Raw genomic sequence first — 25,976 nt, 5'->3', positions numbered from 1 at the left:
AAAACAATCAGTCGATATAAAAAGCATGGTGTCATCTGTCTTTGTTAATTAGGGATCTTGAACGCCTTCAGTAATAAAGGCTAGTAATTAAGCTACAATTAGGAAGGAAGCATTCGGGTGTGGTTTTGCCACCTCAGGATCCATAAGCAGCAGGAGGAAGAGGGTAGGTCTTCCAGAAATCTTGAAATACTTTAGGTTTATGATCTTTTCCTGCACTAGCACACGGCCAGGCTTGTTGGCTCCTCAGCTACTGAGTGCTCACAGGGACAAGAGCAACAGCGCTGGGGATGTTCTCTGGGGCACACGGGGCTCGCGGGGCACCTTCTACCCCTGCCCTTGGTGGCTGACCGCCCACGGCAGCTGTGTGCCCCCTGCATTAGCATTGACAGAGATTTCCACCCTGATGCCCAAACCCAGCTCTAGAGACACTTCTGCTGATAGCACCAGTATTTCTAAAAGTAGTGGACATAACTCTCTGAACGAACATGCTGTGCTTGTGCTTTCATCAGGATCTCCCTGTGGGTCACTCACCTTCCCGGGTGCTCCTGGAGTACCTGGTAGACACTAATCTGGAACGTTTCATTATCGAAGCGTTCACGGATGTAATCCTTATATATTCTGAACTCAGCAGCCGTCACCGCTTCCCCCTCTGGGATTCGGGAGAGATCAAACCTGAACTCTCGGTAGTGGCAGCGCTGATGGTGAAACTCTCTGTCATGCTCCACTGAAACAGAAAAACAGCCCATTAGCCACCTGCTTTGTTCCCTTTCCCCTCGCCATCAAACAAGCTTGCAAGTTGCCACAACAGAAAAGGGCAAGAATATCTGATTGCAGCATCTCATGCTGTTGTTCGGTTCATTAAAGCACATAGGAAATACATTACTCTATCTGGCTATTATAAGCATATATGTGTTTATCAGACTGTCTTTGAAACAGTTTCACAGCTGGCTGGTACAGGGTGTGGGTGACTGTTGTGTTTTAATGATTTTTGGCAGCTTCATGCTTGATAAGTGACTCTGGACATTTGCCACCGATAACGACCAAGCTGCTGTGGGAAGGAGCTGAACGGAACAGATGGGGCTTTTCAGGAGTGCTGGTTCTTGGCCTGACTCTGCTTCTGAAAATTGCACATGCACACGCATACCCGCACACATATATACACACATTCCAGTCCTTGAGGCTTTTCATGCCAGTGACCCACATCCAGTGCCAGCTGAATTCATCACAAGCTCACAGCCCCACTGCACAGGGTCAAAGCTTTCATTTTAAAGCATCTTTAGCGATCAGGCTGTGAAGCAAATGTACAAAGCAAAGACCTTCTTCCACTCCCAACCCTGACCATGAAATAACAAGTGCCAGAGTCCTCTCAAGACAGTGCTAGGATGGTGCGTTATCCTGCCAAGTGACAGGTCTGCCTGTCACCTGATGGACAGCTGATGGTCTCGTGTAACACTGCTTGTGGATCTTGGAGCTGAGGGTCGGTGTTGTGAGGAAACAGAGACTTCAAGACCGTTCTCCAGCAAGGGGGAGGCGAGGTGTCAGTGCCCCATCCTGACACACGAAGCAAAGCACCCTTCTTGGAACAAATTCCAAATTAAATAGACAAGTCAGACAAAGGAAAATGGGGAAACCGAGGTATAAGGGGATGAACTGACTCGCCAGAGGTCACACCACATGACATTTTAAGAGCTGAGGTTTGAACCAGGGACTTCCCGTATGTCCTAGTCCCGTTGTCTGTCCACTTGACCTCCCTGCAGCTCGACTGCACAATTCAAGTAGTTAGCTCTGAGATTTTCTTGGCAAAGAATGTGTGTCTTTCTACAGGCCTGATTCTCTTCTGGCAGCAGTAAATCCATTGTGTAAATCCATTGACTTAAATGGAATTACTCCTGAAAAAAGAGGAGTTTCAAGCCCGAGCCTGGAAAGTGCTATTTAAATTTACAGCGCTGTGTGGTATGAATACATATCAGCGCTTGCGAGGGCCTCCCCGGTGGCAGGGATGGGGCATGGGGAGCCTCTGGGAACCGGGCCGTGTCCAAGCGCTCACCCAGAGCAGGTTCAGCGCTGCTTTGCTGGCCGGGATTCAGTGGCTGGCCACGGGCTCTTCCTCCGCTCACTCGCTGCTGCTGCAAGGAGGCCAGGGCTCGCAGTTTGCCACTGTGTGATTGCTGTTTTGGGAAATACTGCAGCGCTCTTACTAATAGCTGGGATTAATCTTAGAGGAGTTTTTTAGATGTGAAACCCCTAAACTTTCCAAGACAAAGGCAACTGAGTTCAGCAAATGGTTTTATAGGTTGAGCAGTCTCAGCGTGCACTGAATGAACGACATCGTTACACCTCTAGCTGTAACGTCTCGTCCAGCCTGAGTGAGGAAGATCACTCAGTCTCTCACACCCTGAAGGGAGGGAATATTGTGAATATTCACCAGTGTCTGTAAAACACCTGGCAGGCTAAACCTGCCCTCTAAGTGCTAGCAACACTATTAAATGTGCCTCAATGCCTTTCCTCCAAAGTATTCTCAGCAGAGTAAGATACAAAGAGTATGATTTCAGCCTCAAAGGAATCTGTCTACACCTAAATTATAGAGAGGAGGAAAAAATACTTTAATATGGAATAGCTCCTTTAACCACAACTATAGAAGAATGAATATAATGTTGTGTGGGTTTAGTTATATTATGGATAACATCGCCAGCAGGGTGTATTGTAGAGAGGTCTAGCGGTAGGATGTACCAATGTGATTTGCTTCCAATGACACAGGAAGGCTGAATTTGCAAAGGAAGGTGGGTGCACCTTGTTAGTGTAAATATGTGATGACAACTACATCGGCCAACACCAGCGTTTAGTTCATACACAAAGCCTGACAACAAACACATGAAGATGAAACTTTTCCGGGTGCTGCTAGAGTTCATGGTGATTCCCATTGCACAGCCCTAGAAAAAATGTGTCATATTAGTATGAAAAATTAACGGCCAGGGTCATAAAACAAAGAGCCCTGAAGTTTGAACTTTCCCATGCTTTGCAGATGTTTGGATATAGGGTTTTGGCCTGAGCCATCTTTAGTGTTAAAGCAAACATTCCTGTGGCTATAGTCATTAAGATCATGAAAATATGTGGATATGTAACAGAAGAAAGAATCCCAAGAAACCCTTCAACTCAGTGTTTATTGTTTTTCCCCTTTTTCTTTGCACTCTGGACCTATCTGCTGACCCAGAAGTAACAAATCCTTTCAGAACTAATTTATGAGAAACACTGACCCTGAATCAACATCTGTTAGATGACTGCAGTAAATCTTATTACATAATTAAACACCAAAATCTATGTTAAAATAACGTTAAGGGTCTGACTTGAACTCATAAAAGCAAGACTCTTCATTACGAAGGCTGAAATCTTATCCTTAATTCATGCTGCCGTGTGTTGGTACTTGGGAACATATGGTACAGTATAAAAGATCATGCACTTTTTGTAGACCCCAGTAATACCTTAAGCACAAGAGCACGAGGTAAGCAGGGGAGCGCTCAAGAAGTCTGAGTTTTCTGTGTTGGATGGGTGTTGGTCAGACCTTTGACAGCTCTGCAACTGAGTCATTTCCAATTAATTACCTGAGCAGTTTGAGGGGGTGTGTGTCATGTGTTAATAAAAAAAAAAAGGGGGTATTATAAGTGTTCACCAAAACAGTCAGGAGAATTGCTGCAGCTCTTTGAATACAACTGTAGTTTCTCTATTAGAGCTGTAAAATCTGTGATCCCTATTGATACCACAATGAGAAGCTTTTGGTCATTCTTGAAGGACTTAATCTCACCTGTTTGTCAGCCGTTCTGTGTTAAATGCTCCCTTAAAAGTCATCAAGCAATATGAATATTTGCTGGGCACGCTTTAATAGCCCTTCTGCCCAAAGAACTTGAACTCTTATTTGTCCCAGGTTCACAGCTCTTACAAATCACTACTATCCATAGGCTTTGGTGAATGGTTTTAGCCCAGTTCCTAATTTCAAACATTGGAAATTCCAGCTCAGAAACTGCCACAATTCAAATGCCTTGGCAAGGCAGCTGTTTGGAGAGAAAGCCAAAGCTCTGGATGTGCAATCAAAGGTTGTAAAATATGAAAAGGAAGAACACCCTTGAAAAATAATTCTGCTATGAAACAGACTGTGTGCCTCAGCTGTGGGAAAACAGTGGATTTTCTCTCCTAAAGAAACAATCCAAAGTCACTCACAGGTGATGCATGTGTAAATGCGTGCCCCTCCTCATTTCTAGAACTGATACTGCATTTTGGAGGCACAACCACTGTAGACAAATTGTGATCTAATTTAACACGTGGCTCAAAATCTGCTGATGCAAAATAACTCTTGGGCATGGTGAGAGTGGCAGTTAATCATAGCTATGGTACATGGGGATCATCAGGCACTCCCTTTGGCACAGTCCTTTGGAAAAGGAAAGGTCCAGACAATGGGACTTGGGAGCTGTAGGATGGAGGCAGACAGCAGATTCATGGGAAAATAAACAAGACACCAAAACGTGTGCAGGACAATTAAGGCGATCCAACCAAAACAAGCACGTATCTCAGGTTAGTGGTTATCAGTAAATTTGCCACACCTCTGTTGCAAATATGCAAGTAAGCTTAGCATCTTTGAAAGTCTGGCCTCGACTATCTGTCCACAATCTGAATGCTGCACAGACTGCACTCATCTATCTGATACAGATAGGGCTCTGATCTCTCTGAAGTCTTTTGTCTCTCCAAACCGACTCTGTTGTGGCATTACGGTGATGCAAGAGGAGGCAGGACTGCATAGTTTTGCAACAAGAGGGATTGTTAAAAGAAAACAGGAGGGATACATGTACAGGTGTGAAGTAGCCAAGTATCAGATCCAAAAATATGGGAAAGCTGTAGATAAAATGTCAACAAATACCTGGTACTTGTTTTGACGTGTCCTAAAGTGTACTCTTCTAATACAAAACTAGAAAACATTAAGATGCAGGGATGAAAAAGTGTAGTTGTCGACATCTAGAACTCAGAGCAATACAGTTGAAGCCAGTACTAAGAAAGTCATGTTGGACAGAAAAGCTTGTGATCCTGGTTTAAAACCCCAGGATGCCCAAACTTCTAAAGCAAACGACACATCAGCACAAAGCTGGGAAACTTGAACTGATCCCATGTTTGGTCATTTTCACAGCAACGTGTGTTGAGACCAGAAATAAGAACCCCTGACTATTTCCAGCTTCTTTGTAAATCCCTACTGGTAAGCAAAAAGCCAACCTGAGCTAATTCTGTGAACAGTTTGGACCACTGGTTCTGTAATACGGAATGATGGTGGGCAAGGCATGACAGCAAAGATTATGTTGAGACATAGCTGGCAGCAGTTATTATTTCTCTGTACACATACCAAAGAAACCATTTTAGCCTTAGTACCCAGCCCAGTAGCACGATGTCAATCCCTAACTCCATGTGTCAAGCAAAGAACCAATGAATCACAGCAATAATTTTCCAAGAATGACTGTGTTAAAAACTAATTATTACAGAAGCATTAAAGAGCTAATCCAAGCCCCAGGGAAGTCAATAGAAATATTTCCACTAATTTCAATGGGTTTCACGGGAGGCTTTACTTTTGCCAGTCTACCTGCCTAAGTATTTTTAGGCTCTTGTTTTCTGAAGACGTAAAAAATCTCTTTTTCACAAGCAAAGTAAACACCAGATGAATAGATTTTGTGCTCAGGCTGCCAAACTGGGAAAGCTTCGGTAATTCCATACCTCCTCCTCCCTGGCACGTTTGGGTGATGCAGTTGGAATATATTTTGAGTATTTAAACAAGTAAAAACTTACATTTTCCAGTTAACGCTTTCGCCTGATAATATGTTAATTGTTTTTATAAGGCACTTTAAAAGTAGTTGTCTCATTTATTGCAGTGCTCACAACAATTAGAGTGCTACTTGTTTCTCATTTACAATGAAAAAAAGCACCAAAAGGAATGTGCAGTAGGGTGTCTGTAACTTCTTTACTCCCAAAAAAGGCCAGAAGGGATTTGTAAAGGACTTTAATCTCAAATAGATTAAAGGTCCTGAATTCCTGAGACTGAAAGATAAGTCAAAGGAAAATAGATTCCAAAAGACAACACCCCCTCGCCTCAGCCTCTCAGCCAGGCAGGAGACTGGGCTGCAGAGCCATCAGGGTTGCCTAAGAAACCCCTCAGAGATCTGGATGCCAAAAAAAACCCTGCCACACTCCAGCACTGAGGTCCAACAAGTTTTCAGAGTCTACCTGTGCCCGCCTGGCCCCAAGGACTGAAGAAGTCATGTAGGTGAGTTTAGTGGGTAGGAAAGTCTTTATCTGCTTTCCCTCTGATGGCCACAGTGCTACAGAAAACGAGTGCCATTTCTTCAGAGATGGCTGAGGGCTAGCTGGCTTGGCCAGTGAGCCAGTGGATTGCTTTTGGCCTGAAGTGTTTTATTGAATGGGCTAACTAGGCTTTGAGTTCTGCCATTTGCATCCAGCAGTGCAAAATCTTGTTTGATATTTCCAAGAAAATCTACCTTTAATTCCCTCCATCACCATCCCTTGAGACTGAAGCCAAAACTTCAGAAACTCTCCTGTATCATCTCAGTGTAGAGCGCGAAATTCCAAGAACGGGGCTGCCCTGGGACCACCAGCTCCACCAGCATTGTCAGCCCGTGTACCTGACTGCTCTCAAAGGGAAGGTCCGCTCCTACCTACTGCTTCACCCTGCTGTCTGCCTTGGGAAATGTACTCAGGTGGAAAACAATTTTCCCTTCCCCAGATGAGTTTTCAGGTGGGCCCCATCCTCACTCGGCTCACTGTGGAGCCGCAGGAGCGGCGGTGGCAGGAGGAGGAGCGGGGACCTCCCAGCACGGCGGGAGGGAGGGCAGGGCCACCCTTGGACTCTGGGCTCGTGGTGGTTGTGAAACTGCGCTGTAAATCTTCAGGATGCCAAATCTGAGACCTCTTGATGGGATTCTAATTAACAGGCATTAAATGTTCCCTCTATAAATTGCACTTCTTTGTCTCTAAATTGGTGGATAAAACCATGTCACTTATGAAATATAGGCCTTTTCTCCTTATGGTAGTGAGGTTCAAGAAGGAGGAAACCAATTAGGGGAAGGATCCAGCAGTCTCCGCAGCTGAAAGAGCACACTGGGCTCAGCGGAATTCCCGATTGAGCAAGAAGTGCAAGGTCAGTCCTTATATTTTTCCGAGGAAAAGGGGGAGTATAATAAAGATTGCAATAATGTCATGCCAGGCCACAGTCTGCTAAGGCACATGTTTCCCTCCTCATTGTGCTTGACAGCAAGAGTTACAGGGGCAGTGGCAGTAAATTTATAATGGCAAGAATTTGGGAATGTGAAGCTCTGTGATTGGTTTTCATTTGCTTCATCTTCTCGGCTACAAGATTTACATGCTGATATTAGGCAGCTGAAGCAGAAGTTAAACATTTGAAGAAACAGTTAAAGAATATAAATTGGGAGTCCTGCAAACGGAGTAGAGCAAATGTCCTGGGTTGTGTGATGGGATTCTTTTCTATTTTTAAAAAAGTGATAAAAACAGTATTTGGAGGGGGTTTTACATTGGATAGTTGCAGCTCTCCAACTCATCTAAAAGCTACTGCAGGTTTTTGGAGAAACCTAAGGAAAAACAAATGCACACTTGATTTTGGTCTGCGAGATAAGCTTACTAGAAAAATAGTCTGTGGTTTCTCTATAACTCATTAACGTATCCCATTGCCAGGGACTGCCGCCATCCTGCCACTTCTAAAAGCACAGTCTGTCCTTCAACCACAGGCCCAGGAACCCCAGGCACTTGGGGAGGTCTGGGCTCATCTGCCCAAGCCCTGTCCAGATGCTCTTGTCCCCGCCTGCCCTCTGCAGAAAGAATGGGCTGCTCTGAGCCAAGGCAGCGCTCAGCAAAAGGGAACCTGCCCCCAGACGCTCGGTGCTCATGTACCCATCTTACAGCTGGGTGAAGGGAGTGAAGCTATTTCAGTGTGTGGCAGGGCAAAGTCCTGCCCCGTCCACGGGTGGAAAGCAGGACTAGTGCATTAATTTCAAATGAGATTAAAAACAGGCTCCATAAATCCTTATCCCCAACCCCAGAAGTTAGAAACAGAGAGGTTCAAAATTCTTTAGTGCTCCCTCTGCAAAGTGATCTGGGATAAGCATTTTTGCTTTGAAAGAGGGGAAAAGAAAAAAAAAAAAAGCCCTCTGGAGTTAATATTCTTCCTTTAGACATCACTTCATTTTTTCAGCTTTCAGCATGAAGGTGGTGTTGCCAGCAAGACCACCTAGCCACAAACCCAGCAGGGAGCTTCCAAAATTCTTCTAAACACTGACTCCTTGTTATAAATTGAGAAGTGGTAATAGCAACAGTGCGTATCACATCTGTGCCAGGCTTCGGGCCTGGGAAGGAGCACTCTCCCTACTGCTGAACACAACTTGGAAAGATCCTTTCAGTCCACACATGTATCAGCATTAGCCATTTCTTTGTCAACAAATCCCTTAATACGTACCCTTTCTATCATGTACAGATGTCCAAAAAATAATGGAATACTGTACTACAAGATTAAACACTTTAATGTCAGCATATGTGTTGCATGACTCTGAACAATGGTATCATTGTGCGTGTACAAACAGCGGGTTGAGGGAAGATGGGTTTAATTATCTCCGAAGCAGCAGCAAGTTCTTCCTGACTAAGTTAAAACTTCAGCTAGCAAGGACTGCTCAGGGCAGAAACGGGTATTTCTCTGACAAAATGCCTGGGCCTTTCCTGACGTTCTTCCAGGGGCAGGGTTAGTGCGGTACCCGCTTCAGGCAGGGCTTCGGCGAGCGGTGCGGAGCCACCTGCTTCCCCGGGAGCCCTGCTGCCGAGGAACGCGGCGGGGAGGAGAGGATGCTGTGAGTCGCCGCATCCTCTTGCCCCACGTGTCCCCAGGAGACTTTTAAGTTAAATTTACTTAGGATGGCAGATGGCAAAGGGAAACAGTCACCGGGCGGGAAAGGACGGAGAGAAGCCTGCATGCTGCCTTCTGCATTTGGAGACATTCCCTTACCGGGATTTCTTTGCAGGCGCTTTAAGGCAATGCCAGATAGTAAAACTATTCCTCCTTAAAGAACATCCATGAAAATCTGTGCAGGTTGTGCACAGGTAATCCATTTTCTTTTCCGAGTGTGCCCTGATCGGTACCCATTTATGCTGTGGTTTCTCTGCTGAAATCGGAGCCAGACTAGACGAAAGGTATTCTGAAAAATTTACACGTGGGACTGCTCTGTGAACATGAAACTCTCCTAATAGTAAACAGACTGATCGTGGTGTGAATCCTGATGCCGAGTTTGCAGTGTCTGAATGTGTATCTGGGGAAAGCAAAGTTAAATAAGCAGGGAGGAGTTGTGTTTCTTCAGAATACCTTATTCACAGCTTGAGCATGTGAAACACGGCAGCACATAGTGCTGCAATCCATCTACAGCTGCTGCAGCGCACTTAGGATTGCAAGGGGATTTGGGATGTGTGAGAGAATGGAGAAATGGGGGGGTGATGGGGGGAAGAAAGAAATGGGAGTTTATGAAGCTGTTCCTACAGACAGACTCCCTCCATTTCTACCTTCATCCTCCAGGGTTCCAATATAAGGAAGTCTCCCACATCAGCCTCTCAAATCTTGTTTTTCTTCCCCCTTTCACTGGGATGGGGGGGCACCCAGGACAGTGCTGACCTGGGGATTTGCCCCCAGCAGCTCTCCCTTCCCCAGTACCTTGGGGATGGCATTTTTCCAGAGAGACAGAAGGGCAAGCTGGGGACTCTGGTGATGCCACAAAACGTGGCCATCACGAAATGTCTCAAGCTCTCGTGCTGTCACCAGGAGCAGGGTTAACCAAGGCTGATATTTACCCTCAACAGACTGCACCACCAAGAGATTGGGGCTGTTTCATCTTTCTGTATATTTGACAGAAGGGGAAGCACCTGGACAGCAGCTCTGAGCCAGGGCCCCCTGCAGCTCCCTGCAGGGACTGTGGGCTGCACAGGGCAGGCTAAGGCAGCTGCAAAGCTCCCTGCCCACCAAAGGCAATCCTAGTTCTTCTTACACCCTACCCTAGAAATGTCCCTGTAGCCAAACTGAGCAGTGAGCAAAATGACAGGCAGAAGCTCATCATTACTCCTGCTTTCTTTTCTCTGTCTGCACCATAATGCATAGCATGCCATAACACAGCTTAAGAGCAGAGGTGCACTGCTGTCTAATGCACCCCCTAAACCCTCTGGATGCAGCTGTGGGAGGTATGTGAAGATGCAGGAATAAATTTTTCTTTTCCCTCTTTGAACAGAGATGACTGCTACATTACACTGCTTGCTCTTTTTGTAATTTGGGGACTAGCAAGGCTGCTTTCCTGATGCTGTGAAGTCTTGTGAGGCCAACCTCATGGGGAAGCTGTGCCAGCATTAGATGTGAACTCCAAGTCAAACATTTCACCAGTGCATCCAAGGGTCAAGGAAACAGTGGCAGCATCCTGGGGAGGAGGGGGTGGAATCACGGATGAGGGTCAGGGCAGCAGAGACCAAGGTGGCAGCCACAGCACCAAAGAGGTTAGTACTGGTCTAGAGGAGAAAGCAAGATGTCAGTGTCTCAAGGGGGAGAAGACTGCAGAGCACAAAGAGGGAGAAAAGTTAGTGACAATATGGTTCATTTGAGAAAAATAATCCTGTCCAGCCAGCAGACAAATGGGGCCCAAGGTGCTTCCTGCAACCTGCTCTGAGGCTGGACGCCTCTCAAAAAATCACTGATGCAAAAACCATCAGTCTGCCCTGTCTGCTTGTTCACACAGCCTTGAGCAAATGGAAACACGTCCCTAGGCTCAAGGAAGGAGAGACAAGTGGCTGAACACATCTGGTCAGAAATAACATGTATTCAGCCAGGGAAGATAAGAGGCAGTGCAAGAGACTGCTTATAGGGAAACCTAAAATGGGCTGTTTGGGATGAAAGGCAAATTTAGAATAAAAAGATCCAGGTCATTCTTGAAAGCTTCCAAGTGTGAAACAGTTCTTCACCTTGGACCAAATTTCAGATCGGGGGAAGGCAAGAAAGTTTCCATGAAGTGTTTTTAGCCAGTTCTAACCTAACCTCAAGTAAAGGAAGACAGCCCACTTGTGTGACTGGTAGTCTGGAAGGGCGCTCATCCTCGGTGGCGAGGGCAGCAGCACTGCAAGCTTCCCTGCTCTGCTGAGGGCATCTGCTCGTACCCCAATGTCTGCACAAGGGAAGAACTAAGCATCTCTGCAGGGAGCTGGGAGCCTGCAGCACAGGCACCTTGATCTGCAAGAAGGCATGTGCAGAGGACATGCAAAGAAAAAACAAATTGTGCTATAGTAACTCTTCAATGCAATGTTTGATCACACAGAGATGGGACAGCATCAAGTTATGCTCTTGCATTCCAGTAACTATGCTAGGGCAAACTAAGAAGGCTTCAAATGTATTTGATAAATTAGATACTGTTCATAATAAACAGCCTGAGTCAGTAATCTCGGGAAGGTCACTGCCCAAGCGTCTCTGATGTGTTTATACAAAACAGACAGGAATGGCTGAACGCACTGCTAACGCCCCGCAGAGCGTTCATCGGCGCTTGCAGGGCCAGGCTCCTCCGCCTTACGCCGGGCCAGGGAGAGGGGACGCTGCCTGCCAGCCGAGTTTCACCTTTCCAAATCTTGCTTCCAGAGCATGAAGAACTTTATAAAAGTTGTGCTCATAAACTGATGGTTTTCAAGCTTATATGCCACTCATTATCTTCCACTACATGGTTTTTTCAAGTTGCCTTCTGTTCCTTATTACTAGTAGGGTATTATTATATAGCATAAAGTTACTTAACAGAGCAAAAGATTCAACAGCATTTGCAAAACTGATATAGAAAGAAGGACTGGATTCTGGACTGGTACAGCTGGTTTAAGGTATTTTGGAAGTAAATGAAATCAAATGAGAATTTATAATCCTTCCTGAGGTCTGGATTCCATCAGACTAAACTCATTAGGCATTAAGGTGCAGGTGCAGCTAAATAAAGGATTGTTCTGCTTTCCTTAATACCATAGATTCACATCTTGAGTTCAAAATAAAAGTCTTTTAAAAGCACATGTATATATTGTGCATCTACTGGCAGCACTTGAAAGAGAAAGTTCAGCTGATGGAATCTTCAAATGCCTCGTTTTTGTCAAAGGAACGGGCCCGTTTCTGCCCCAGCGGTGCTAAGGGACACAAGTGGAGAAGTGACTGCACATCAGCCGCTTAAGGCTTAGTCATTTCATTTGCATTAGAATTTCTTTCATCTACCTAACAGCTGCCCAAATAAATAACACAGATCTAATTAATCCTCCTTTAACATTGTATTGCCACAACGATACCAGCATCCCCCCGAAATATTCCAGAGTGTGGGTCTACACACGCAGCGGCTCTCTGGGAGGAGCGTGGCGGGAGTCGCAGGCATGGGGAATCAGGCCTTTTTTGTGGTTCCGTGTGGTAAAAGGAAAACAAGAACCAGTTTTCCAGGTTTGAAACCATATGACTTGCTGGATTTCCCAGCTGAAATCCCAGATTTTGGTTTTGTTGAGAAAGTAGTTTGTGGGATATTACAAAATAACCAGTCGATATCAGACATGCAGCCAGCAGGTAAGAATCTCAGCCTTGATTGTAATCAGCAAAATCTCAACTTGGAATGTATACACACTCCGAGCTGTGCCACAAGACCACAGCCGGCTGGACCTTTTGAGCTTGTCTGTGCAATAACCAACATCTGTGCCGTGCTCCGTCAGGCAAGTGCTGGGAGACCATGCTGGGAGACCAGGGGGCAACAAACTATCCGGAGGAAAGGTCCGTCCGCCCCAGAGGGGGAATCCCTGTGAGGGCAGAGCTCCTCTTGCATCCACACTGTTACACCTATTGCACACTTTGCAGGTGTTGCGTATGTGGGAGGTCCAGCGACATTAACACAGTTTATAAACCAGGATTATTAGATAGAAATACAGCGTTTGGAAGGATGGGAGGAAAAAAATAATGATTAGAGACTTAAATTACTGCTTGAAAAGATACTCCAGAGTGCCCTTCCTCATGAAAGCGTGGCTTCATGACCTAGCTCACATTCTTCTTTGAGTTCATCGTGTTTCCTCCATGCTGCCAAGACAGCTGAGACCAGGTAGGGCACTGAGCGCAGCCTCCTGGGTTTGAGGCACAGAACCGGAGAGGAGGTCACTGCCCACGGATGATCCTTGTGCCAGCCGCCCCACATCCACTCGCCGCCCCTTTGCCTGCAATGGGACTTGCAGCTTATGCGTAGGATCTTTTTGCTTTCTAGGAATGTTTGCTGTGCAATACATTTATTTTTATTGAGAAACAGGCACAGACTGTTTATTCTTTTAATAACTTGGTATATGGGCCTAAGAACCATGAATATTAAAGACCTGGAAGTTGATGACATCCACATCTATTTCTGTTGGTAGATGTAAAATGCAAGTGTCTTAGACTAATGGCAAGTTTAAACTATTATTTCAGAAACGTCCTTAAGAAGACACACACAGATATAGACATATATATATATAGAGAGAGAGAGAGAGAGATTTCTGCATATATAGAGTGTTGCATGTGTCTGTCCCCTTTACACTTTAAATGTTGGTGGCCAGTGCCCCAGGCATTAACAGTACCTGAAGGTAAGGAGATTTATCTTTGGCTTAATTCCCACCTGCAATCCCTATTATATGAGAGGATTTTTTTTTTGGTACAAGATAAGCCCATCGGTGACATCAGCAGCACCTAGCCCTGCATACCACACTGCAGATCGCAGGGCTGGATTCCTGACACTGAGCCTCTCACTAGGGTTGGGCCATCCAGGCCTCCTGACTCAGCCCCTAACAACAGCATTTTCTGTTTTGTTTTGGGGTTTGTGTGTCTTCAAACACAATTTTGCAATTGCCGTTCTGGGGTGAAAGATCAGCTGTTGTAATACACCCTTGTGTCCTCGCATCGGTTTGGTATGAATGGAGGGAACGCAGTTCACCTCCTCTTGCGTGCAACTGTTAAAAATAGCATAGAAATGGGATTATGGCATTTATGAAAATGTCTGAAGGAGCAGGAACACAGACCATTCTTCTCCAGCTCGGTCCCTTGCCTACCAGTCACTACTCTTTGTTGGACTGCAACTGCCAATACAGGGAGGAAAAACTTTCAGCGCATTAGACACACCGACTTAGATTTTCCCCCTCATCTGTAATACTTTCAGTGAAACTCTCATCTCATAGTTGTGGACTCAAGAGCAGAATGACAGTTACTATTTTCTAAAAAGATATTTGGGGTTTGCTGGAACGCGTTTCTGCATCATTCTGCATTCTTTCATCTATTTCTGTATTCCCTGTTGTCAGGTTTAATGTAATGTAACAGTCAGAGGTTTCTGTGGATATAGAGTCTAATATTCTTGTAATTTGATTAAAATGCATGCCACTGAGTTGCAGGAACTATTGTATTCAGAGGTCAAAGTTGTGTTCACACCAATGAGAGAAGTTTTACACCACATGTCTGATTTGCTTCTCCTTTTCACCTGTCTCGGGAGACAAATGATTCATCACATAGTGCTGAAATATCTTCATCTTCTGATTTGGGCCAAGATTTAGAAGTGTGGTTACTCAAAAGCTGCTTTTTGAGTTCAAGAGAAAGGTCTGTGCTGCATGATTCTTTTTCAGCTCTTCTCCTCTGCAGTTTATTACAAGTATATTTGTGTAATTAGGGGGCCCAGTAGTAATGTTGTTAAAATACAAGCAGGCACATTTATTGTTTCCTCCAAAAGGAAACAACCAATCTCTAGCAGTTCTGGTTTTTCCCTGCCTCAACTGAACATTTACTGCTTTATGTAGCTAGCAGATTGTGAGGCTAAAGTTACTTCTTTTTTTATTTTCTTTCTACTTCTTTTTGTTAAAAATAATAAAAAAACAACCGACCCTCCTTTCTCTTAACAATTGCTGGATTTTTTAAGGATACGGTCAGAAAGGGGAACTTAAACTCAGCATGATGTTTATAGTGCCACACAAGCTTCAGGGAAAGTGATGTGCAGTCCTCTTTATTAACATCTAAAAAGTCCCTGCGGGATTATAATGACTGCACAGTAATAAACAAATAAAAGTAGCAAGATTAAAATGTTCAGAATATTTTTAGTGATAGAAGCAGTAAGTTTTAACCTTGAGAACCAGGGGAGGAGCAGCTTGCTAGCACTGAGCATGTGGGTAGAACAGATATGATTAGGAATTGATTCCCATTAGTGGTGAATGATTATCATTGGTGCCATTATAGATATTCGGCGGATGGAAATAACTTGTTAAAATATTGATGAAGAAGTATTTGAACACTACTAACTTGTAAGCACCACGATTCAGAATTTCTAAATTACAGTAATGTTTATTCTTCCACTTCAATGATAAACCTGAACTTGCTTTCCCCTGGGGTGCCCAAGGACTCCCTAAAGTCAGCGGCCGTTTCAGGTACACAAGCAGTGCAATACTACCAGCCCTGTTCCTAACCCTTACTCAGTAAGAAACTTGTCTCTCCATCGCAATTGTAACTCCCAACTACTGATGTTGTATTATTTTATGAGCATTTTTTAGTAGTTCTCCCAGGGTTCTTCTGGTCTTTTTAAAAGTTTTACTGCCACTGTGCTGTGGGAAGAACAATTGGTCGAATCAGAGGACTGAGGCAGCCCCAGTGGTGCCAGCGAAATGAGGTGGCTTGAGGGCAGGATTTGGCCCAGCGGCTCTAGTAAGAGACTCAAAGCTCGACCTGATTTACAGCCCCCAGCCTCAGTGCGGACCCTGTGCCAGCTCCTCAGACGGTGTCAGCTGTGGTGACTTCACTGCCGGGGTGGCCGGGTGCCAGGTTGCTCCAGCTGAGGATATTGCCTGGTGACATCAGTGGGTTTGCGTGGAGGTGTAACTCAGACCAGCATCGAGCTGGGAGGCTGCAGCCTAACGAGAGGAAACTCTGTGCTCATTTGAAAGGCGGTCCTGCACACCAGGCAGAACTTTAAAAAAGGATGCACTGCGAGATTGTCAGCGTGAGCAGCGCGGTAGCGTTTCCTCATCATAAAGAGCCTCAGAAGGCACTTGCTCGTTTAAAGTATTATTTAGAGGGAAGAGATACTTTCCCTCTCCCCCTCCCCCCTGCCCCCCCCCCCTTTTTTTTTTTTTTAAAAGGGAGGTAGCTTTTAAGAGCTTGCTATGAAGATGTAAGTTAAAAGATTTTCTCTCCTACAAAGCCTGCATAGTTTCCCAGGCCAGGTGGACCCGACAGCACTGACTGCATGCTGAAAAATCTCATCCCCACCCTTCAGGCACTTTAATTGTAAGCCTTTCCAGATACACTGGATAAACACTGTCAAAATGAACCTGAAAGGGTTGTTGTTGGTTTAGCCTTTAAATAATTATGAGTTTGTCTGTCTAATTACAGCATAATCTTGTTTAAACTTGGATGGCTATTTGCAGTATCTTTTTAAATGAGGTGGAATCAGAAACAGTGAAAACCTGAAAATTTACCATTCTTCTACTTTAGGGCAAGGAGAAAAGAATTTTTAGTCCTGTAAAACTTAATTCAACCTGACAACAAAAGAGTCTAACTTGGAAGCTGCAGCAGTAGGATAAAGATGATAAAGAATAGCGTGGGACCGCCAAGATGCAACCGAAACTTAATACTCTGCGGATAAAATTTTTCAAACAGTTTCAAAATAGTTTAAGGTAATTTACTGGAAGACTTGAGTGACAAAGCACATTACTTGAAGTGCCTTTCCTTCACTAGGCACTTTCTAAATTCTTTCTCTTTCATTTCTTTACTCTCAGGAGACTTTTAAATCCAGTGAACCAAAACACCACTTTGTTTGTTGGTATAGCGCAGGGCTGGCACAGATGGCAGACACTGCACCTGTTCCAATAAAACGGGAAAAATGAGAGATAAACCATAGCGCTCATTAAGGGGAATCTACTGAAACATGAACATTTTCTATTTTGAATATCCTCCAGGAATGAAAGGAGAAATACACAAACAGACCTTGTTTTCACCACCATCAGTTCAAACTAAATTTGTTTAAAGGGTATTTGGCATTTGTTTCAGGTACAAAGACAGTAAATACCACTAAAGAAACTGTGATTATGCTTGAATTTCTTTAATAAAGCAAACAGTTTTATCTAGTGACTCCCATTCCTTTACAGAAAAATTATCTGTTGTCAGTTTACTCAAAATCAGTTAATTCCCCTTTTGCTTAGTTGTGGCAGCTTTTTTTACTTTGACATTTTCTCATGCTGAGTAATATCACATTCTTAAAGTCTACTCCATAATGATCAGAGTAACAATATAAACAAAAGTCCTTCTTCTCATCTGTTAATAAATAACTACAATTATTAGGTGGGGGGAACTGTTTGGATAGTTAGCAACAAAATTCACTGCAATATTTTTTTTCTAGGCACAAGGAATATGCTGTTTAATATCTGATAGATTATTAAAAAATTCTTAAATGAGAAGAAACATTAAGTAACAGCTACTCAAAGGATAAATTTCTTCAAACATTTGCCTTGATCATCGGTGGCTGTGCTGTTCAACATCCCATATATCTCCCTCTATTTCTCTCACACATATACACACAAGCATTAAATACAAAATGTCATGAAAATTCCTAAGTATCATTTAATGTTGGCAGCCCTGCACTGTAAAGCCATTTATATAAAACTGTGGTTGGCAGCTCTCACTCTTCCATGGGAACAAATTAACATTGGCATTCCAAACACAGGAAAGTAAGGAAATTAGAAACACAGTTTATATTTGGCCAGTGCTTTGAAATACTGTACCATGCTACTGATGTCAATTAATGAAAAGCAGAATTTTGTGGAGAGCGTCTGGTTTTGAAACACATTAACACACGTTAAACATGTTTGCACAGGAACTGGATTGTAAGCATCTTGGTTCCAAAACAATAAAGCAATTACACTAAAACTTGTAGTCTTGAAGTTGCCATTAATTCAATCCACTCAATCTGGATCACTACAGGTTTTTCACTGACTTCAAGACACACACCACACAAATGTTTAAAAGAACGTGCAAGGAACAGTATTGCAGGGCTTGCACATATGAGCTCACACCCAAGATGGCTCTTATGTTACCTGCTGTAAATCAGGTAAAAAAATGTATAGGTAATGGAGTTTTAGAATGTATACCCAAATAAAGGGGAGCTCAGCAAACGTTGTGGTTTTCATCAACAAAATAAGGATTTCCGAAAGAGATATTTGAATTAGAATCAGTTCAAACTTTGCTACCTGCAACCTTTTGTAGCGAAGATGTTTACCGGCAAAATTTTAAAGACTTCTGGTTTTCACATGTACACGAAAAAAAATCGAGATGGCAGTTTATCTCCTGGCACAACTCCACTGACTTCAGTGGACTTGCTCCAGCATGGAATTTGGCCCTGCAGTCTTTACAACACACTGTTTATTTGTACTGTGATTCAGATATTTTGATACCAGGAATCTTTCATCACTGGAGTTTCTCCATATGAAATATGTCTTGTATTAAGAAATATCAGTTTCACATTTTTGTCAAACATTATTTGTTAAATTCTGTTTGTTACAAAGATGGGAATTCAGCTGTAGTTCAACAACATGGATTGGGCTAATAATGATAAGCAGTGACTAATAGGAGCTAGTCTATGTTTTGATTATTTGCAGCAAAGGAAGCTTCCCTCAAAAACAGTTTCAAGATTAGGAGAGAAAACTGTGTGAAGCTCTAGCAGAAACTACTGCATGCTCATTATTTCAACACAGGGGCATTTCTTTGGCCCAATTCTGTTCTCAATTGTGTCAGCGTAAATCAAGAGGGAGTTTATGGGAATTACTTTGGACGTACAGTTGTATAAATGAGCCCATAGGGCCAGCTTCAGTAGAAATTTGACAATTTACACCAATGAAGACCTAGCCAATAATTTTCTCTTGGGTTTCCATTATCCAAACATACGCGTGTGCAGAACTTTATCCATGTGATTAGTCCTCATCAGTAGTCCCATTTACTTCAAACAGTTGTAGAACAAAAATCTTCATCCTAAAACTAATTTTAACAGCTCGCTCATTTCTTTAGAAGTTCCTTCCCTTTAGAGAAGAAATATATACGTATAATAACGTATTTTATTTTATATATATATTTAAAAGTGTGTGTATATATATACACACATATATATATATAGGTAATTCATGTGAGTATTTTGATGCAGGCCCCAGAGAGGAGGACTGTACCACTGGAAAGGGCTTAAAATATTGTGGTCTCTTAATGCTGTGTATCAACAGGCAGTCTCTTTATCTGATGTGCTATCAAAATTTGCTTACTGGTGTTCTTGCTCAGATGACTTCATCCATCATTGCAACTTCTCACTGGTATTCATCCAGTTAGAACAATTTAGAGGCATAAAACTAAATGTGTTATCATTTTAACCACAAATTAACAGTTTCCATATAAATATTAGCATTTCCTCACTTGGTTCAAGGATAAAAACCATAATGGCACTAACAGTATATTTGATTTAAACTAATTAAAAACAGAGGCTCTTGCAATTTAATATATTGATTTTACCAGTGGGACTTAAATCTTTTATAATAAGTGTACACAGCTGCACCACTCACCCACCACCACTTTTAAACCTAATCCCTGCATTCCTCCTGACAATAACATGACAGGATCCACACATCCCAGTATTAGCCTTAACCCCGGTGACACTGCCAGAATGTATTAAACTAAAACATCGCAGTGTCCTATTTAAAAGGAGCCTGTCAACAGCTCTGACTAGGCTTTAATAGTTATAATCTTTTTTTTAATTAATGTTTCCAACCACTTGTGTAACCTTCTCTCACACATCTCTTCCCCCCGACCTGAAAATGTGTTTCAAGCTTATTTACAGATGGAAACATAACGCCTGGTTTCGTGCTGCCTGCCCAGAGGCCGTTAACCCTCCTTTGCAGGAGGAGTGATGGGGATGCACACACGCACACAGGAAAACCAAGGGCGAGCAGAGCGTGGGTGGGAGCAGGTCCCGTACGCTTCACTTGTGCCCGACTCCTGTTACAAGCATCACAAGATCTGGCCATCAAGGCTTGTCTCCTTCAAAGCACTTTACAAGCCGCAGTGTTTTGGCTTTTAAACTGCAGTTCCCGGAGGGGGCTTTGCCTCCCCAGGGCAGCCTGTGTGGGAAGAGAAGAAAGACCCCGCTGCTGGGATAAATCCGCCACAGAAGCGTGCGAGCGGGTGGGGACAATTGCCACGTCCCTTTTCCTGGCGCAAGGACATCTGTCCTCAGCTGCTCCGTTCTCTCCTACCACTGCACCCCTACGGCAGAGGTAAATAGTTCCTGTTCTGTTCTGCCATTTTGCGCCTGAAAAGTAGAAAATGAATTAATTTCTCTCTAGAATGGGGCTGTGCATTCACAGAATACCTGCCAGGAACTTGCTGCGTGGTCACTGTACCTCCTACCTTCAGTTTGCTGCCAGCTTCCTACCTTAGCTCATCTTGTACCACCGAGTGTTGCATATATCCATACTATCCAAAACAATTACAGGATGTACCTGTTCGGGCTTGAGAGCTTATAACAGCGCTAGGTGGAGGAGGGCAAAAAAAAAAAAAAAAAAGCCGAGGGCTTGGCCTAATGTATGGACAAACCATGTGATCATGACCAGGCATCCAGGGCTAACATTTAATCTGCTTTGTTTCAAGTGGGAAATATGTGAAGATCAAATAAGTTCAAATCCAGGTCAAATATCCTTGAAAATCTTTGATTTATATAAGCAGGAAAATGAGGTTTAAAAGAAGTGATTATGAAAGGGTTACTAAAAACACAGCTGTACGCGTACTCTTATATCTGAGGCTCTCCAAAGAAAAACTGTGTGACATCTATATTAACCTTTGGCTGTACACCAATGAAGGCCTGTAGTGAGCTGGAATGCAAGGCAGCCCCTTCCAAATTTTAACACAAGCCAGGTTACAGCTGCAAATGCCTGCAGCCCGTGCTCACTTTATAAAGTATTCCCCGAAGGAAATTTTTTAACTGTTATAGAATCTTTTTCTAATACCCTACAGTGTTAAAGCCTGTTATTAAAGGGCAAAGAGATGGTTCTCCATGCCAAACACTTGTCAACAAAAAGGATAGCCAGATGGTATGAAATAAAAGGAAACTTGGGGGCTCTTCAGCTTCTTGATTTACATTAAGAAAAGCCACTTTCATGTGCTCCTTCCAAGAATGACTAATTCCCCCCCTCCTCTTATTTTTTTGCCAGGATTAAACAACGTTGTTCATTTTATAATCAACCACGAGGCAAATTAACAAATTGCGTATCACTTGTGCCGACTCTTTTAAAAAATATTCTAAGTGAATCTGTTTACCAAGGCGAGATTACCTGCATAAGGACAACTCACTTATTTTTAGAAGAGAGGATCTAAGTAATCTAGAAGATGTTTACTCCTTAGTTGCTGTTTATAAACTTGAAATTAAAACTTGTGCAAAAAATGCTTCAAGTTTTTTCAGTTCCTAAACCGGATCAGTTTGTAAACTGTACTTGGACAAGATCTGAAATGAAATCCCAAATACTGGAATTATAGTAATAAATTTTATAAAATTAGCCAGTAATTAACTGACTAGCTTAGTCAGACCACTGTGGCTAACTTCTCTTTTAATTTACATGTAACTTCATTCTTGACACAAATCCATTCCCCATTCATCTTAACACAGGTGTAAGCTAAGACAAAATGTTGCCTGTGAATTAACTGGTTATAAATCTAAATCTAATTAATTGTCAAGATTTTACAGTAACATTACACGCCTAGTACAAAGCTCCCTGCAACATAACCATGAAATGGAGCACCTGTATTCTGGTTCCTCCCTACCAATACCTAGGATAAATTCTCTGGAATAAATATACACCGTATCTCCATAGAAATCTGGGGGGGTGTGGTGTGTGTGGGGGGGTGTTCTTGGGTTTTTTTACTATGTAGTCCAGTAAATCTTGCAATGTAGATTTTTTTTTTCACACACAGATATATATATATATATATATATATACACAAAATTCCCCCCCCAAGTTGTATGACTAGGTAGATGAAGACTATAAATAAAGCAGAGAAGTGCTTCTGTAAATTAGCTTTTGGAAGCCTGGAGTAACATGTTTTATTTATTGAAATTCAGAAGTATTTTCTTTACTCACTTTTACTTCCTCCATTCTAAGATGAAACTTTATTATGCTGTGACACTTCCTCATTGTGATGGCTCTGGTATAGTAATAAAAGCCTACCTGTGAAATGCAATGCTCACAGAGTATCTCTTACAAAACTAGGACACAGTTTACTACAGTCTGCATTTAGGAATTCAGCTCTGCTTTAAAAGGGATCATTGTAGAAAGTTTCCAAAAAAAATCAGTTCTACAATAGATCTTCTAATTTTCCCTGGATGTCATAGAAAACTGTACATATCAAAGCAGGTGTTGTATTTGACTATATACGGGAGCGAGTGGCTGGTCTAATTCATTAAAACATCCATAAACAAGCCTGTCTTTGTCCTATAAAGATGAAAGACCGATGACTATAATGGGATGAAAGGTGTGCACAGTGATGAAGAAAGCTGTTATAGATCTGTGTCCTTTTTAAACTCGTCCTGGCACGCACTGTTGACAAGGGAACAAAACAGTACAGACAAACCTCCAAAATGTGCCTTGCTGGTAATAATTCCACCTGTCCTTAAAACTATTGGATTTTGCCTGCACTCTTACTACTCGCCAACTATGCTGACAGCAATTAAGTAAAATGATAGTTAAGAATTTTGCATCAAGAACACTTTCGGATTACTAAGCCGACTACAAAAGCCAGCAGGGTCGAAATGAATGAATATATCCACTACAGTCACCACGTCGCATCGGGATGCCAATTATTATTTCTGTACAGTTTATACAGGTAAAACCTGCTGTGTAAAAAGTTCTCACACAAAACCAGACATAGCCAAAATGTAATTTTTATTTCACAGTTTACGGATCGATTCCTCTCCTATGTATCCAAATAACTGGGGACATCAATGCCTTTCAGGAAAAACTTCCACAGGCTGCAAAGGTGACTTTTCCTTACATTGGATGCACAGGACGGGAGCGCTGCAGTTTCGCTGATGAAAGTTACTAGTAAACAACTACACCCGAGGAGCGGTGCTGCTGCCCCAGAGCTAAACTCCCTTCCATTAGGTACTTACATGTTTCATAAAGGTTCTCTCCTCTTTACAGACATGGAAACAGACGTGTGAATTTCACTATCGTTATTTCAACATCCTTTGTCTTCTCTTCAGGACTCTCCCTGCACTCTGGTCGTACTTGGTGTAGAACCCAAGAACCACAACATTAGCAAGATCACTCTTATCTCTAAAGTCAAATATTTGACCGCCATTGGTACTGTTGGCTGCTCAAATATTTGATTTTACATGTATCATTGCTGATCAGCTTAAGTATCTAGCAGCATTTAGACAAACACTGGAAATCCAAATGGAAAGCACGGGCACTCTCAAAGAGCACAGCCCCCAGGCCAGATGTAACTCAGAGCTTCCCACCGTAAAGCCGGTGGTGGTTAATAAGGAGGTGCAGCTCCTGCAAACCAGAGATCTCCCACAGTGTCTCCCTATCATGCAAGAATTGTGCCGGGGATGGCTACCGTGTCTAATAATTATTAACGTGTGTCACAGAGCTTTTACAGCTACTGATCTTTTCAAGTTAGTTAAAGCGCTGGGATTAGAGAGGCGGTGATTTAATCTTTGTTGCCTCTGAAGTTCCAGACAGTGGAAGTGTCCAGAACAGTGACATCCATAAAGGTGTTAATGGATTTATTGGCGATGGGGGTGTCTGTAATCCCTAGCGGGTGACGTGCTAGAGGTGGGCTCCTCTTGCTCTTTGCGTATCCCTTTGTTTGGGACAAAGTTCGAGTTGATCTTGTTTTGGAAATACTGTTCAGGTTGTCTTGAACTTGCAGGCACCCGCGCTGTGCGTGGCCGTGGTTGGAGAGCTGCACATGATGAGGGCTAAATACGGGTAGAGTGAAGCAGGTCTATAATTATATATTTAAAATAGAATGCTCATCCCGACAATGTTTTTTTACTCAAATCCGGCCAAGTCAGTCCACACGGGTGTGCAATCTACAGCAAGCAAATGGAAATCAGATTGGGCCGTGGCATCCAATTAGGGAGGCCTCGCAAGCGGCGCACACAGCATGCCAACTTGCGTATCATTTGCATAAAGCCATCCACATGTGCTCGGGAAAGGAGGCGGGTTAGCTGCACAAACCGGGATCAACACAAAAAGCTGCAGGAGTGAAGCGGGATTTGCTGTGGAATCCCTCTCAAGCCATTAGGGAAGCCTGTGCGGGCGGCTCGGCCCCCCGCGGGAGCGCGGGGCTCGGTCCGTGGGGGCGGCCCGGGGGGTTCTGCCACCCGCCGCCACCGGGAGCCCGGCGAGGGGGCTGTGCCCGCCTTGGGGGTGCGGGGCGCGGAGCTGAGCCCCTGCGTGCCCCCGTCCCGTACCTGCACACCCCGCTTCTGGGCAGCGGCAAGCGGCTGCCGAGGGGGAAGCCGACAGACCCGAGCGCTCGGCGTGCGGGGGCGGCGTGGCGAGGGGCCGGGGCTACCCGGGCGGCCACTCAGAGCCCCCTCCTCGTCGCCGCCGTTTAACGACGGCCACGCCGCAGGCCGCCACCTGCCCTTGCTCGCCCCCGCGGGCTGCCACTCGCCCGGCCCCCGCCGGGGCCACCTGCACGCCGGCCCCAGCCCTCCCGCTGGCGGCCGGGGCCCTGCTCCAGCCCACCCTCCCACCCCTCCCGGACCCGGTCCCCCTGCCCGGGCACCCCGCGGCCTCGCCCGGGGCCGGCACTCACCCAAGTTGACGAAGCTCATGACCATGTCAGCCTCGGTGAGGAAGTTGCTGTCCTGCAGGCTGGCCAGGGGCGGCCCCTGGGTGCTGAAGATGGGCTTGTAGGGGTAGGAGAAACCCTCGCCCTCCTCGGCCGCGGCCCCCGCCGCCCCCTCTTCCACGGACATGGCATTGTAGAGGTCCAGCATGAACATGGGGGCCGAGTTGTGCTTGCCGTGGAGGTGGGGCCGCGGGCGGTGCGGCAGGCCGAGGATGGAGAGGATCTCCCGCTGCATCTCGCGGCGCTCGGGGCCGCGCAGCCGCCGGTGGATGAAGCTGGAGTGCACCTCGTTGTCCACCGTGAAGTCGGCGAGGACGCAGCGCAGCCAGAGGGCGGGGGCGGCGGCGCCCAGCACCAGGAGCCAGGAGGCGGGCTGCCCGCGCCCCGCCGCCGGCATCGCGGCGCGGCGGCGGCGGCGGCTGCGGAGGGGCGGCGCGGGGGGCGCGGGGCTGCCCCGCCGCGGGACGCGCCCCACCAGCATGCGCGGCGCGGAGCGGCGCGGAGGGACGGCGCGGCCCCGCGCTCACTGCGGCGGCCGGCAGCCCCCGCGGAGGTGCCGCAGCCCGCTCATGGCCCGCCGGCGGCGGCGGGGGCTGCCTAGCGGCCCCGGCCCATGGACGGGGCGGCGGCGGCGGCCCGGGGCGCTTCCCCCGGCGGTGGCGGCGGCGGCGCTGTGCCCGCGTCCCGCACGCCGCGGCGGAGCCGTGTGTGCAGTGCTGCTCGGCGGAGCGGCAGCGGGAGGTTGTCTCTGGTGGGAGGAGCAGGCTGGAAAGCCCAAGCGCTCTCGCTCGCCCGCTCCAAACCGCTTGGGAGAGAAAATCCCTGTAACTGCCTAGAGGAGGAACATCTGATCAGGTTGCTTTTCAGGATGTTTGTGGAGGCTGCTGGCGTGGGGGCGCGGGGGAGCCGGTCCCGAGTGCTTAAATTAGCGCGAACGTAATTAAGGAGAAGACACCCCGGGAGGGAGGGTGGCTTAGGTGTAAGGAAGGGGCCCAAACTCCCAGAGGCTTTACAGATG

At 45.2% G+C, this 25,976-nt stretch overlaps 1 protein-coding gene across 1 annotated transcript in view; it reads right to left on the bottom strand.

Moving 5' to 3' along the window:
• The window catches only part of BMP7 (bone morphogenetic protein 7), a 47,985-nt gene extending 22,241 nt beyond the window's left edge, over positions 1-25,744 (bottom strand). Inside the window, exons 1-2 of the mRNA XM_005235938.3 lie at positions 24,923-25,744; positions 532-724 (exon numbers count right to left, since the gene is read on the bottom strand). Of these exons, the coding sequence (XP_005235995.2) occupies positions 532-724; positions 24,923-25,439 (710 nt within the window). The 5' untranslated portion in view covers positions 25,440-25,744. The remainder of the gene's footprint in view (positions 1-531; positions 725-24,922) is intronic.
• Positions 25,745-25,976: the final 232 nt, after the last annotated feature.

The sequence above is a fragment of the Falco peregrinus genome, chromosome 9 (assembly GCF_023634155.1).
Source record: "Falco peregrinus isolate bFalPer1 chromosome 9, bFalPer1.pri, whole genome shotgun sequence".
In the NCBI taxonomy this organism is placed as follows: domain Eukaryota; kingdom Metazoa; phylum Chordata; class Aves; order Falconiformes; family Falconidae; genus Falco; species Falco peregrinus.
This window is presented reverse-complemented; position numbering and strand designations above follow the sequence as displayed.